The sequence below is a fragment of the Colobus angolensis genome, unplaced genomic scaffold (assembly GCF_000951035.1).
Source record: "Colobus angolensis palliatus isolate OR3802 unplaced genomic scaffold, Cang.pa_1.0 Scaffold13, whole genome shotgun sequence".
Classification (NCBI taxonomy): domain Eukaryota; kingdom Metazoa; phylum Chordata; class Mammalia; order Primates; family Cercopithecidae; genus Colobus; species Colobus angolensis.
In genome coordinates, this window is record NW_012114252.1 from 11,186,288 (window position 1) to 11,201,331 (window position 15,044).

A 15,044-nucleotide genomic window follows, 5' to 3' on the forward strand; every position below is an offset into this window, starting at 1 on the left:
TAGCCAGGATGGTCTCGATCTCCTGACCTTGTGATCCGCCTGTCTCGGCCTCCCAAAGTGCTGGGATTACAGGCTTGAGCCACCGCGCCCGGCTGCTTCTAGTTTTTCATATCAACTCACTGAATCCTCAAAACAATACCAATGAAGTAAATACTATTGTTATCCCCATTTTACAGATGAAGCAACTAAGGCACGAGGAAATGAACTTTCCCAAAGTTATAGACTAGAAATGGTAAAGCAGGAATAAGAACAAGGTCCAAACCTGTAATGTCCCATTTCCTATTATTTAGTGATTTTAGGAATCAAATCATATTTCAGACTGCTGAAATATTGAAGCAAGCCTCATCATTAGTCTTTTTCACTAAAGACTTCATAAGTTCATTGTTGATAAAGTATTACTTAGAATAGTAAACAAAATATTTCTCATGATCCAAAACTATGTGTCCAATTCACCTTCTGAAGGGTGGTCTCGGGGCCTCTTCCTGCCCGTGTCTAACGTAAATACAAAAACAGGAGCGTATCAGACATTCTTTGTAAACTCCTTGGAAAAGTCTCCTATGGTAAAGGTAAAACCTCTTGGCACTTTCGAGTTTGCTTCATTTAGGAAGGAGAAAAATACCTGTTGCTTTCTTATTTTTTATAATTTCAACTTTTATTATTATTATTATTTTTGAGATAGAGTCTCGCACTGTTGCCCGGGCTAGAGTGCAATGGTGTGATCTCGGCTCACTGCAACCTCCACCTCCCGAATTCACGTGATTCTCCTGCCTCAGCCTTCCAAGTAGCTGGGATTACAGGTGCACACCACCATGCCCGGCAATTTTTTTCTATTTTGAGTAGAGATGGGGTTTCACTATGTCGACCAGACTGGTCTTGAACTCCTGACCTTGTGATCCGCCAGCTTCAGCCTCCCAAAGTGCTGAGATTACAGGCAGGAGCTACCGCGCCAGGCCTATGTATGTATGTATGTATGTATGTGTTTAAAAACAGAGTCTTGCTCTGTCGCCCAGGCTGGAGTGCAGTGGCATGATCTTGGCTCACTGCAACCTCCGCCTCCCAAGTTTGAACAATTTTCGTGCCTCAGCCTCCTGAGCAGCTGGGATCACAGACATGTGTCACCACACCTGGCTGATTTTTGTATTTTCAGTAGAGATGGGGTTTCACGATGTTGCCCAGGCTGGTCTCAAATTCCTGGCCTACCTTGGCCTCCCACAGTGCTGGGATTACAGGCATGAGCCACCATGCTCGGCCTTCAACTTTTATTTTAGATTCAGAATGTACATGTGCAGGTTTGTCGCATGGGTAAATTGTGTGATGCTGAGGTTTGCGATATGAATGATCCTGTCATCCAGGTAGTGAGCACAGTACCCAACGTTAGTGTTTCAACCCTTGTTTGCCTCCCTGCCTCCCCACTCTAGTAGTCTCAAGTGTCTGTGGTTGCCATCTTTATGTATTAGTGCTCACTTATGAGAACATGCGGCATTTGGTTTTCTGTTCCTGCATTTATTTCCTTAGAATAGTGGCCTCCAGTGGCATCCATGTTGCTGCAAAGGACATGATTTTTTTGGTATGGTTGTGTCGTATTCCATGGTGTATATGTACCACATTTTCTTTTTCCAGTCTATAATGGATGGGCATCTAGGTTGATTCTGTGTCTTTGCTATTGTGAATAGTGTTGTGATGAACATATATGAATGCATGTTTTTGGTTTTTTTTTGAGACATAGTCTTGCTCTGTCACCCAGGCTGGAGTGCAATGGCACGATCTTGGCTCACTGCAACCTCCACCTCCCTGGTTCAAGCAATTCTCTGTCTCAGCCTCCCAAGTAGCTGGGATTACAGGCACCCGCCACCACGCCCAGCTAATTTTTGTATTTTCAGTAGAGATGGGCTTTCACCATCTTGGCCAGGCTGGTCTTGAACGCCTGACTTCGTGATCCACCTGCCTCAGGCTCCCAAAGTGCTGGGATTACAAGCATGAGCCACTGCACCCGGCTGCATGTGTCTTTTTGGTGGAATGATTTCTTTCGGGCATATAACCAATCATGAGATTACTGGGTCGAATGGCAGTTCTAAGTTCTTTGAGAAATCTCTAAACTGCTTTTCACAATGGCTGAACTAATTTGGATACAGTGTCCAAGCATTGCTTTTTCTCCCACAGCCTTGCCAGTGACTGCTGTTTTTTCACTTTTTGATAACAGCCATTCTGACTGGTGTGAGATGGTATCTCAACTGTGGTTTTGATTTGCATTTTTCTAACGATTAGTGATGATGAGCATTTTCTCATGTTTGTTGGCTGCTTGTATGTCTTCTTTTGAGAAGTGTCTGTTCGTGCCTTTTGCCCACTTTTTAAAGGGGTTGTTTTTTGCTTGTTGATTTGTTACTTATAGATCTGGATATTGGATGCATAGTTTATGAATATTTTTTCCCACTCTGTAGGTCGTCTGTTTACTCTCTTGATAGTTTCCACTGCTGTGCAGAAACCCTTTGGTTTAATTAGGTCAATTTTCGTTTTTGTGGCAATTATTTTTGAGGACTTAGTCACCAATTTTTTTCCTAGGGCTGATGTCTAGAATACTGTTTCCTAGTTTTCTTCCAGGATTTTTTTTTTTTTTTTTTTTTAAAGACAGGGTCTTATTCTGTCATCCAGGCGGGAGTGCAGTGGTGTGATGTGGTGCAACTAGTGGCTCACTATGGCCTTGACCTCCTGGGATCAAGTGATCCTCCCACCTCAGTCTCCCAGGTAGCTGGGACTACAGGCACATACCACCATGCCAAGGTAATTTTTTGGGGTTTTTTGTAGAGATGAAGTTTTGCCATGTTGCCCAGGCTGGTTTCAAACTCCTGGGCTCAAGCCATTCGCCTACCTTGGCTCCCAAAGTGCTAGGATTACAGCTGTGAGCCACCGAGCACAGCCTCTTCTAGGATTCCTGTAGTTTGAGGTTTTATATTTAAATTTTTAATCTATCTTGAGTTAATTTTTCTGTATTGTGAAAGGTAGGGGTCCAGTTTCACTCTTTTGTGTATGGCTAGCCAGCTATCCCAGCATGATTGACTAGGAAGCCCTCGCCCCACTGCTTTTTAAAAAAAAAAAAATTGGATGAAGGCCACATGGCTGTAGGTGTGTGGCTTTATTTCTGGGTTCTGTATTCTGTTCTACTCATCTGTGTGTCTGTTTCTGCACCAATACCATACTGTTTTGGTTACTGTAGCCTTACAGCACAGTTTGAAGTCAGGTAATGTGATGCCTCTGGCTTTGTTCTTTATGCTGAGGATTGCTTTGGCTGTTCAGGTTCTTTTTTGGTTCAACATGAATTTAAGAATAGCTTTTTTCTAATTCTGTGAAAAATGACATTGGCAGTTTGATAGGAACAGTGTTGAATCTGTAGATTGCTTTGGGCAGTATGGCCATTTTAACAATATTGATTCTTCCAATCCATGGTCATGAAATGTTTTTCCATTTGTTTGTGTCACCTCTGATTTCTTTCAGCAGTGTTTTGTAGTTCTCCTTGTAGAGATCCTTCACCTCTTTGATTAGCTGAATTCCCAGGTATTTTACCCTTTTTATGGCTATTGTAAATGGGATTGCATTCTTGATTTGGCTCTCAGCTTGAATGTTATCAATATATAGATATGTTTCTTACTTTTGCACACCGACTTTGTATCCTGAAACTTTACTGAAGTTGTTTATGAGTTCCAGGAGCCTTCTGGCAAAGTCTGCAGGGTTTTCTAGGTGTAGAATCACATGGTCCATGAAGACAGATAGCTTGACTTCTTCTTTTCCTATTTAAATGCGTTTTATTTATTTTTCTTGCCCGATTGCTTTGGCTAGGACTTCCAATACCATGTTGAGTAAGAGTGGTGACAGTGGACATCCTTGCCTGGTTCCATTTCTCAAGGGGAATGCTTCCAGATTTTTGTTGCTTCTTTTGAGAGGGAATGTTAACATTGGTAACAGAATATAAAATGGCTAGCTCTCAATTTGCATAGTTAATAAAAGCACACACACAGAGAGAGAGAGAGAGAGAGAGAGAGAGAGAGAGAGAGATGGATTTTTTTACCAGGTGACTCTGTTGCCCTCTTATCTCAGTTCAAATGCACATTCTATTTGAGTGTACTTGATCCCTTTAACTCTGTAAAAAGTACAAATGATCACAGTTTGTCAGAGTTTAAGACTTGTTTCCTTACTTACTGGCAAGTCTGTCTTTTTTTTAGATGACAAAATCATTTTGACTTGTCCTATGCTACACAGCAAATAGATAGCATATTATGCAAGAAAAAGAAAGCTTTAATGGAATTATGGAAACACTTATGAACATCCATTTGCTAAAGATGTTGTCGGAATTTCCCATGAGACTCAGAAACTCAAGTTACAATGTTTTTACCCCTTTAATGAGGAAATGAAAGGAAAAGTTCAGAAAATTAAAATAATTTGGGATGCTTAATTATTCTAACACTTAATTATCTCTATTTGATGTTCCAGTGATTCCTCAGATCAATTCACTCCACCATAATGTGCATTTGAGTCACTTGGACAAAATCCATGGTGGCATTTGAACACACCCAGAACAACCAACATAACTTCATTTATCCAACATGACAAAATTCTTGACTACTTTACAGTTACTACAACAATTATTATTGCTATTTATTGAAGAACAGACTGAATGAGATAAAATTTGGTTTCATTTTGTCTCAAACTCTACTCATCTTATAGCATCTACACAAAGGGAACAAACTTTTAGGGAGGCAGAGAAAAGCGGTGATTTAACCAAAACTGCTCATCCAGGAAGTAGACGGGTAACATCGGTTACCCAGCAGTCCTACGCCCACCCTTCTGTACTCTGCTCTGAGAAGCAGGGGCTGGGAGTCTGCAACTACATTTCCCAGGTTTCTTCACCCTTTGGTTCCTTTCTGTCAACAGGTGCCGGGTGGTGGGGAGAGGGGAGCAGTCCTTCCCTCCCACTCTCACTCTCTCCTTCCTTCCCCTGGCAGTGTCTCTGAAGTGACTACGTCCCCTCCTCCACCGTCCCAGGGTGGAAGCAGTGGTCTGTCTCCCATGATCACAGCTCTTGAGGCTGTGGTAGCTCCATAGATTGGAACCTCTTGTGATTTCTTAAATCCTGCTTGTGCTACTTTCTCCTGTCTGTTCCGAAACCTATAGGATTCCCTTTAACCTCTGAGTTCATGTTACCATCCTGTTTTTGCTCAACCAGCCTTCCAATGATAGTCTAACCAATTCCCTATATTAAGTCTTCTCTATCTAAAACACTTAGAATGGTTCTGTTTTCTTGAACACATCCAGTCCTTTCATCATGCATTGTCTTTGGTAATCCCTCTAGCCACTATTACTGTCACTTTCTTTTTTTTTTTTTTTTTTTTTTTTTGAGACGGAGTCTCGCTCTGTCACCCAGGCTGGAGTGCTGTGGCCGGATCTCAGCTCACTGCAAGCTCCGCCTCCCGGGTTCACGCCATTCTCCTGCCTCAGCCTCCCAGGTAGCTGGGACTACAGGCGCCGCCACGTCGCCCAGCTAGTTTTTTGTGTTTTTTTTAGTGGAGACGGGGTTTCACCGTGTTAGCCAGGATGGTCTCGATCTCCTGACCTCGGGATCCGCCCGTCTCGGCCTCCCAAAGTGCTGGGATTACAGGCTTGAGCCACCGCGCCCAGCCTACTGTAACTTTCTAAGATTAGTAATATGTCCCAGTAATCGTGCTCTTCCTGATTTCCTATTTCACAAGAGAACTTCCTTATATTCTTTCCATATTGGGGTCTAGAAATCAAAATAAATCTCTGTCTCCTGTTACTACAGAGTGATTTCTTAAAACACCAACAATTAAAAAAAAACCCTCTTAAGTTATTAAGTTCTTATTTGCCAATATATAAATGGGTTGGTCGAGTTGTTAAAGATTAAGCTCTTAATGCTTTTAAGCTGTCAAACAGGAAAAAGCTGGATAATTAAACCACAATGGAGAGCAAAAGCCTGAAATAAGCAGGAACAGTTCGCGGAAGGGAACACAGGAAGACCATTTCACGGTAGCATAATTAGTAAACAATATAAACAAAAAGCAGTACAAGGTCTCAATCTGTTCAATGCTACAGATGATCTTCCAAGTGAAAGTGTAATGAATCCCAAGGACTACAGCACATGATGAAAGCTGGTACTTTATATTCTACATTCTTCCCTTTGGACATCACTCTTACAGAAGGAGCATTTATTATAAATCCTCTATTTTCCAAATCCCAAGGAACTGCAGTGATGGGCAGCTACTAGGAGAGGGGAGAAGACTAAGCTGTAGAGCCTAGAGGATAACCTGGGAGGCTGTGGGCAGACCCATTCACTTTGTGAGCAATAAAGTAACAGAAGAGCAACCTCCAGAAAAGGAAAAAAAAAGGACGAAAGAAGAATTCATATGAATATCAAGTCTCATATTTAGTCACTTGACTACTAGTTTAACAGATAGTGAAGAGAAATGGTAATCCCTACACCCATATATTCATAACCACCCAAATGCATGAATTCAGGTAAGACCTCATGTGTTCCCATCCTCCACCCACCCCTATTCTCACTTCACTAACTTTGTGAGGATCGCCCCTGCTTTGTGTGTGATTGAATTTTGAAGTCACCACTCATAACATTATGTTGAGGTTTCACAGCCTCCCCTTCCCCCCGGGAACAAACAGCCGATCATTATAATAGTTTCAGCTCTCCTGGAATCTTCAGGTCTCACAGAGAAAGTGGTTTCAACATCAAAGCAGGTAACTAGGTCATAAAGCAGAGAATTTTAAAATGTAAAAGAACAAAAATGCACACAAGGTCAGTGGTTCTGGAGAAAGTTAATGCGAGACAAAGGAGTATCTTGCCATTAATCTTCCTTGTTCAAGCATCATGCCATTCCATGGGTTCAGCCACATTCCTGCCACCCTTGCCTCTGTCCCCAGAAAGAAATAATTCCTCCTTTCCACACTGAAGTCAGCACATAGAGGACGTATCTTCCTATGGCATATCATAACTGAAACATGTTTTGCATTTTTTGAGTAATAAAAATGCAATGATATGGTTTGGCTGTGTCCCCACGCAAATCTCATCTTGAATTGTGGCTCCCATCATTCCCATGTGTTGTGGAAGGGACCTGGTGAAAAATAACTGAATCACGGGGGTGGTTTCCCCCATACTGTTTTCGTGGTAGTGACTAAGTCTCATGAGATCTGATGGTTTTATTAGGGGAAAACTCTTTTGCTTGGCTCTTATTCTCTCTTGCCTGTTGCCATGTAAGTTGTACCTTTCACCTTCCGCCCTGATTGTGAGGCCTCCCCAGCCACGTGGAACTGTGAGTCCATTAAACCTTTGTTTCTTTATAAATTACCCAGTGTTGGGAATATCTTTATCAGCATTATGAAAACGGACTAATGCATGCAACCACTTTATTTTAATATTTCTAACACAAGCATTACTCGTCCACGTAAAGGGACTTCTGCAGAGGGGGGAAGGTCACATTTTACCATTAGTTAGCCAGACGTTCCTGCCATCTTGTTTTCTCCATTCATAAGATTCTATCTCCACAACTCACAAAACCATGGCTACCCAGTCCAGAAACAAAGACAGTAAGACCAAAGACATTCACATTATGGTAAAAACTAAAGCCTGGTTTTCCAATAAATGTAAAGCAGTCAATGTTTTCTAGGATTGTTCCCCACAAACCATGGCTTCTCTCTGACGTGATTACCCTGTCATCCAAGTTCAGACAGAGCTGCTTCCCAGGTGCAGGGCCAACGACAGGGTATTGGAATCACCTGGGTGATTCATTGTTGCTATTTTACTTAATTTTTTTGAGGTAGAAGCTCGCTCTGTTGCCCACGCTGGAGTGCAGTGCCGCAATCTCGTCTCACTGCAACCTCTGCCTCCCAGGTTCAAGTGATTCTCCTGTCTCAGCCTCCCAAGTAGCTGGGATTATAGACATGCACCACCATGTCTGGCTATTGTTTGTATTTTTAGTACAGACGTGGTTTTGCCATGTTGGCCAGGTTGGTCTTGAACTCCTTATCTAAGGTGATCTGCCTGCCTTGGCCTCCCAAAGTGCCAGGATTACAGGTGTAAGCCACTGTGCCCAGTTTATTATTGTTATTTTAAAAATACAGATTCTCTATAGAGCCTTTGATTCCCTAAATGTGAGATGGGGTGGGACAGTCTGGATGCATGTCAATTTTGGAAACTACTAGTTGGGGTTTTTTTTGTTTTGTTTTGTTTTGTTTAACAGAGGGAGAAGGAGCCAATGCAACAGCTAGTCTTTACTGGAAAGATGAAACTTTATAGCACATTTTGAGTAACTTGGTGCAGGCGTTCAACACACCAGCTTGTAATGGGTTCCACAGCTGGGGCATTGCTGGGTCTTGCCTTTGTGCAGCCAAAACCAGATGATAGCACTGTTGTCCTCTTCACAGATGCACCCACTATTCTCTTGTTGGTGAAGGAGGGGGCTAAATTAGGGTCTTCCTTGGTGCCTAAAGCTGTCTTGGGGGGTAGTACATTGTATGGGTCCAGTCCCTTCCTTGTGGTCATCATGACCTCCATCTCTAAGCCAGTCATCTACTTGTTATCAGTAGAAACACCACCTCCAGGATGAGTGTGGTGGCTTACGCCTGTAATCCTAGCACTTTGGGAGGCCGAGGTGGGCGGATCACAAGGTCAGGAGATTGAGACCATCCTGGCTAACATGGTGAAACCCTGTCTCTACTAAAAATACAAAAAATTAGCCAGGAATGGTGGTGGGCACCTGTAGTCCCAGCTACTCGGGAGGCTGAGGCAGGAGAATGGCGTGAATCCAGGAGGCGGAGCTTGTAGTGAGCTGAGATAGCGCCAATGCACTCCAGCCTGGGCGACAGAGCGAGACTTTGTCTCAAAAAAAAAACAAAAAACACCACCTCCACAAGCTAGGGCACGCACCGTGGCCGTGCCATCGGGATAGCCAGCTCTCAGGGCCTGCGCAGCCAAGCACTCCAGCTCCATGAAGTATCCTTGAAAGCCATCACGCCCGCGACAAGCAGCCAAGGGAACTACCAGTTTTGACAACACAAGAACTCTCTAAAGAGAAACTCTGTCTCAAAAAACAAAACAAAACAAAACCAAAAAAAAACCAAACAAAACCAAGAAGCTTCAGGCCTTTAAAATGAGGGTAAGCAGGTATCTCTTTAGAATACGAGGATGCTTTCCTACCTGTAAGGCTAAGCTGGGTAAAATCTGGAAATCTACATATAAACTTCCATGAAAGTCACATCACTATGGATGTATTCCAGTTTGGTTAAAATGAACAAAAATCTTTTTAATTAACAATTTTTATCAAATACATCTAAATATATTAGGAACGTATGTATCTGGTTTCTTGAAACCAAATTAAATGGTTGATTATAGGGAGAATACAACCATTCGTGTTTTAAGAATTTTGCTATGTGTGTGTCTCATTTTATTTTTGTCAAGAAAATCAAGAGCAATCAGATCTTCACAAACATCCTGTCAATAACCAAAAATATAAAGCTACTATAGAACACATTATTTTTTATTTCCACCAAATAATGTCAAAGCCCTTTCAAGTAAATCCCATGCCCTCCAAAGCTGCCTTTTTTGGGAGAAATGCTCCCTGCAGATGAAGAGCTCTGCTCCCTTGAAGAAGAACAAGGGAGCTCAGAAATCATACTACGGATTTGTTTCTTTAATCTCTGTTCTTGTTCACTTTTTGTTTTAAAAACAGAGAAACTGATGTTTATCAGGAAGTTACCCGTTGGACACTGTTTCACAGGGCGGACGGGATTTTTAACATTTCAATTTATTCCTTGGTTTAACCTTTTGCCTGGGTGACCTCTTAAACTTGACTAATTCACACTGCACTGCTTTCTAATGAGAGCTTTAAAAAATTACTCATAAGGAAATCACATAGCTACCTTCCAATGAGATAAAAACAAGTGAAAGAAGTTTATAAAATGTATGGGGTAGGTGGGTGTCACTATGTCATTTTATTATAAATAAGAAAAAGAACCCATCTTTCCTTCCGCAGGCATGGCACCCCGAGCTTACCAGACGCCCGAGGTTGTAGTAGCAATCTGGGTATTTCCTTCTGTGTTTAATTGCCATCCGGTAACTTTGCTCTGCGGCTTCAAACCGTTTCAGGCTGTTCTGCACTATGCCTAGATTCATCCACGCAGCAGCAAAGTCTGGCCTAGAGGAGCAGTTTTCACAGAGATAGACAAGAAGACAAAAGGCTTAGATGTCGGATTGCAGGAGCTCCTTTCTTTGTCACTAGCATAATTATAAAGATAATGCTTACTGTATTCGAACAGCCAAAGACAGCAACTCCTCAGCTTCCTGTAGCTCATTCCTTTCTTTTAAGATATTTCCAAGATTATTCATGGCATGAACATACTTGGGATTTAATCTGGAAGTTCAGAGAAAAAACAAGCTGACCATTAAATACTCAGTGTAAGTTTTTACTAAACTCTCAGGAATTGGCAAAGATATTGTAAAGTTGGAGTCTTTAAAGGAGTGGGTGTTTCATACCAGAAAGTGAAAACGATCTGTGTACATAATTCCTCTGTAAGACATACTCGCCATACCTTACAGCTTCCCGGTAGTATCTGATGGCAGCTGTCTGGTTGCCTTTATCAGCCAGGTTTTTGCCGATGTTGTAGTGAACCTGCAGACAGAGAACAACTGGGCCATCAGCAGACAGACTTCTTGTTCAGAGCCTGGACCCCATCACATCTTCTAACTGAAGACAAAAGGTAAAGGGATGAGGAAAAAAATCACCCACCAGAACTTTAGCTAAAACCCTACAGGGGTTAGGAGTTGCTTGTGCTTTCTTCTCCAACCCTGTAAGAGGATCAGAAGAAAGGGGGGTACAGGCATGGTACATCTCTAAAGCACAAACAGAAGGGAAATAACTAAAGACCTCACCAGAGAAAGCCAGAAAATTACAAAGCTGGGCTTTTTAAAATTTTACTTTTGATTTTTAGAGATGGGGTCTTGCTATGTTGCCCAGGCTGGAGTGCAGTAGCTATTCACAGGTGCAACTATAGCGTACTGCAGCCTTGAACTCCTGCGATTCAGGGATTCTCTTGCCTCAGCCTCTCAAGTAGCTGGGACTACAGGTACACACCACCACACTTGGCTTGTTTTTATCATCAAAACCTCAAATCCCCCTCACCTACACACTCCACTAGAGTTGAGATAACAAAGTCCAGTCTCATGTGGACATGAGTAGAAGAAAGCATGATTCTGTTCACCCATTTAAGCAAATATGGCCCTTTCTTGGATGACACCTTTCTTCTATAGCTAGCATCACGAGCATTTTACTCTGTATCTGTTCTAAGCAGAATGTTTATGGACTCCCCAAATCCAAATGTGGAAATCCTGACTCCTAATGTGATGGTGTTGGGAAGCAGGGCCTCTGGGAGGTGATTGGGTCATGAGAGTGGAGGTCCATGAATGCATCAGTGCCCTCGTCAAAGAGGCCCTGGAGAGCTCCCGTGCCCCCTTTCTGCCACGTGAGGACACAGTGAGAAGACCGTCTGTGAACCAGGAGGCAGGCCCTCACCACACAACCAACTGCCTGCACCTTGATGGTGGGCTTTCCAGCCTCCGGTACGGTGAGAAGTGAGTGTCTGCTGCTGAAGCCACCCTATCTCTGGTATTATTCTAAAGGCCTCAGTGTGGCTGGAGCACGCACAGCAGGGATGCAGGCTGGAGAGCCCGGGAGGAGCAGCTGTGCTTGCAGGGAACCCTGAGCAAGGGCAGGCTTGGATCAGTCGTTGTCCTCAGAGCCACGAGGCTGGGGCAGGGTGGGGTCTAAGTGTGTGAGTGCCCCAGGGCTGCAGCAGCAAAGCACCACACACTGAGGGACTTAACACAACCCACTTCTCTCACAGTCCTGGAGGCTGAGATCACGGTGTTTGCAGGGCTGGTCCCATCACAGGCTGAGAGAGCAACTGCTCCCTGCCTTTCTCCTGTCTCACGGTGCTTGCCCGTAATCTCTGGCTTGCAGATGCCTCGCTCCCACCTTTGCCTCTGTCTTCATGACCATCTCACCTCTTGTCTGTCTCCCTGTCTTAAAAGGACACCAGTCACACTAGATTAAGGGCCCATCATCCTCCCGGATGACCTCATCTTAACTGACATCTTAATTACATCTGCAACAACCCTATTCCCAAAAAAGACTATACTTCCAGGTCCCAGGGGTTACAATTGGAGCATAGCTTTTGGGAGGCACAATTCCACCCATAGCAGGAGGCCGCGGCGGGGGGGGGGCAGAGGTCATCATCAGGTTTACGTCCATAGGAAACAAATCCCGTGGTGGGAAAGGGATGTGAGTGGGGGAGAAGCAGATGTCAGGGCCTCCGGGGAGGCTGTGGCTGCAGTCCTAGGAGAGGTCAGCATACTGAACTAGGGTGCTGGTGAATCTGTGGAGGGGTATGAAGAACAGTGAGGAAGCAAAAAGCACAGAAACTGGTGACCAACTGATAGGAGAGAGGGAAGCGTGTCAAGAACAGACGGTAGGTTCCCAACATTCAGGACAGAATGTGTGTGATGGCTTTCAAGAGACGTGATGGGCGATCAGGCTTGTTTAGGGGGACAGGATAGGCCGACGTGGAAGTCCACGGTCACCATCCATCTCCAAAGTTCTTTTCATTTTGCAAATCTGAAACTCTGTACCCATTCTCCCCTCCACCGAACCCTGGCAACCTCCGTTCATTTTCCATCTCTATGCATTTGGCTCCCATGTACCTCATGTAAGTGGAATTGTACAGGATTTGTCCATTTGTGTCACTTGTGCCAGAATTTCCTTCCTTTTGTGGCTGAATAATATTCTCTTGCATGAGTACACCACATTCTGTTTGTCCATTTGTCCCTGGATGGACACCCTGGGAGGCTTCTACTTTTTAGCTGTTGTGAATAAAGCTGCTATGAACATGGGTGTACAAATAGCTCTCTGAGTCTCTGCTTTCAGTCGTTTTGGGTATTTGCCTGGAAATGGAATTGTTGGATAACAGAATTCTGTGTTTAATTTTTTAAGGTACTAACATGGATAATTTTATGTTATAGGAATTTTACCTCCATTAAAGAAAAAGAGAGAATGAGGAAAGGATTTTCAATGATTGAAGAGGGGGTGAAGTAGGCTGGATGGAACGAGGCTCCCAGCTGCCAAGTTACTAGGAATTCTCAGGTCACCTTGGAATGAGGGCATCAGGGAAGCCAACGTCTGGTAGTTTCTCAACTATATGTGGGCTTAGAATAAATGACAAAAGAAAAAAGTAGGGACCTGAACTAAGCCCAGGGCAGCAAGACTACACAAGCTCGAGAAGACTACAAGAAAAAGAATTTGTTGGCTGGGCACAGTGGCTCATGCCTGTAATCCTAGTACTCTAGGAGGCAAGGTGGGTGGATCACCTGAGGTCAGGAGTTCGAGACCAGCACGTCCAACATGGTGAAACCCCATCTCTACTAAAAATACAAAAATTAGCTGGGCGTGGTGGTGCATGCCTGTAATCTCAGCTACTCAGGAGGGTGAGACAGGAGAATTGCTTGAACCCAGGAGATGGAGGTTGCAGTGAGGCGAGAGCATGCCACTGCACTTCAGCCAGGGTGACAGAGTAAGACTCTGTCTCACACACACACACACACACACACACACACACAAAATAAAAATAAAAATAAAAAGTATTTGTTGATGACCAAAAGCTCCTTTTGGGACTTTTCCATACAAAGGGAATAGCAAGCCCAGAGGAGGTGATGCTAGAGAACCTCACTCAATCAGAAGCATGAAGTGTGGGTGCTGCTAACAACAGTCACGGTGAATGGTAAGATGGTGTGTAGCTGGCACGCCTCGAGTGCCACCCACCAGCCGGGTGCGGTGTTGCGTGCTGTGTGATCGCAGTCTCTCCTCACGGAGGCTCAAGGCCGTGGCTGCTGTGACCCTCTCTTCTGAGTTGATAAACTGCTTTGGGGCCGTTCAGCATCTCATCTAGGGCTGTGAAGTTGGACTGGAACCAGGCTCTGAAGCCTGTGTTTCTTGCCACTAGATAATACACATTGATTACAGTGCTGGGGGAAGATGAGGGTGACTGCTCGAGGCACTTTCTAGATCCATTCATTCATACCACTGGCCTTTCTCCTAAGTAAAATCACATTTCTTTTTATATGGCATTGTCCCCCAAAGTTCACATTCAACCCTCAGTACCCCAGAATGAAAATGTATTTGGAGGCAGGGTCTTTAAAGAGGTAAGTAAGGTCAGATGAGGTCATATGGTTGGGCCCCCATCCATATGACCTCAATCCAGTCTGAATGGCGTCCTTACAGGAAGAGGAAATATGGGCACAGACACCAGAGATGTGTGTGCACAGAAGACAAACCACGTGAGGACACGGGGAAGGCGCCGTCTGCAAGCCAAGGAGAGAGGCCTCACAAGAAACCAATCCTGCTGACACCTTGATCTGCCAATTCCAGCATTTACAACAGTGAGAAAATAAACTGTGGTCTAAGCCACCCAATCTCTGTGTGTGTGTGTGTGTGTGTGTGTGTGTGTGTGTGTGTGTGTGTGTGTGTGTGTGTGTGTTTATAGCAGCCTGAGAAGACTAATAAAATCTCGAAATACAGAAGTGGTTTAAACACATTCAAGTAACATTATGTTGGAACACTACTTTCAAATGACCCCTGAAACACAACCACATCCTGCCTTATCCATCTTACCCTACAGTTACAGCACTTCCTCAAACACTTAGATTTCTGGAAGAGTATGCAGCAGTGCATATTAACAGGTTTTCTTAACTGCCAATTTAAAAGCATGTAGATTTATGTTTAACCACTCTGATGAAAGGACTCACAAGCAGAGAAATCGCAGGTGATAAAAATGTGTGTACTACTGTGCACTACACAGTAGAACTTAAACTTTCTGCATCAAATTATTGTCCATTCATAGGCATTTTCGTCCTTAAACTGTATCTTGGAGGAGGCTCAGTTAATGCTATCGCCGAAGTGTGTGTTGAGAAAAGTGCTCTAAAT

At 43.8% G+C, this 15,044-nt stretch overlaps 1 protein-coding gene across 1 annotated transcript in view; it reads right to left on the reverse strand.

The window, feature by feature from the left end:
* Positions 1-15,044, reverse strand: part of TMTC4 (transmembrane and tetratricopeptide repeat containing 4) — a 73,398-nt gene that overhangs the window by 10,558 nt on the left and 47,796 nt on the right. The window contains 6 exon segments of the mRNA XM_011933943.1: positions 8,349-8,584; positions 8,942-9,051; positions 10,014-10,051; positions 10,053-10,208; positions 10,317-10,424; positions 10,603-10,682. Of these exon segments, the coding sequence (XP_011789333.1) occupies positions 8,349-8,584; positions 8,942-9,051; positions 10,014-10,051; positions 10,053-10,208; positions 10,317-10,424; positions 10,603-10,682 (728 nt within the window).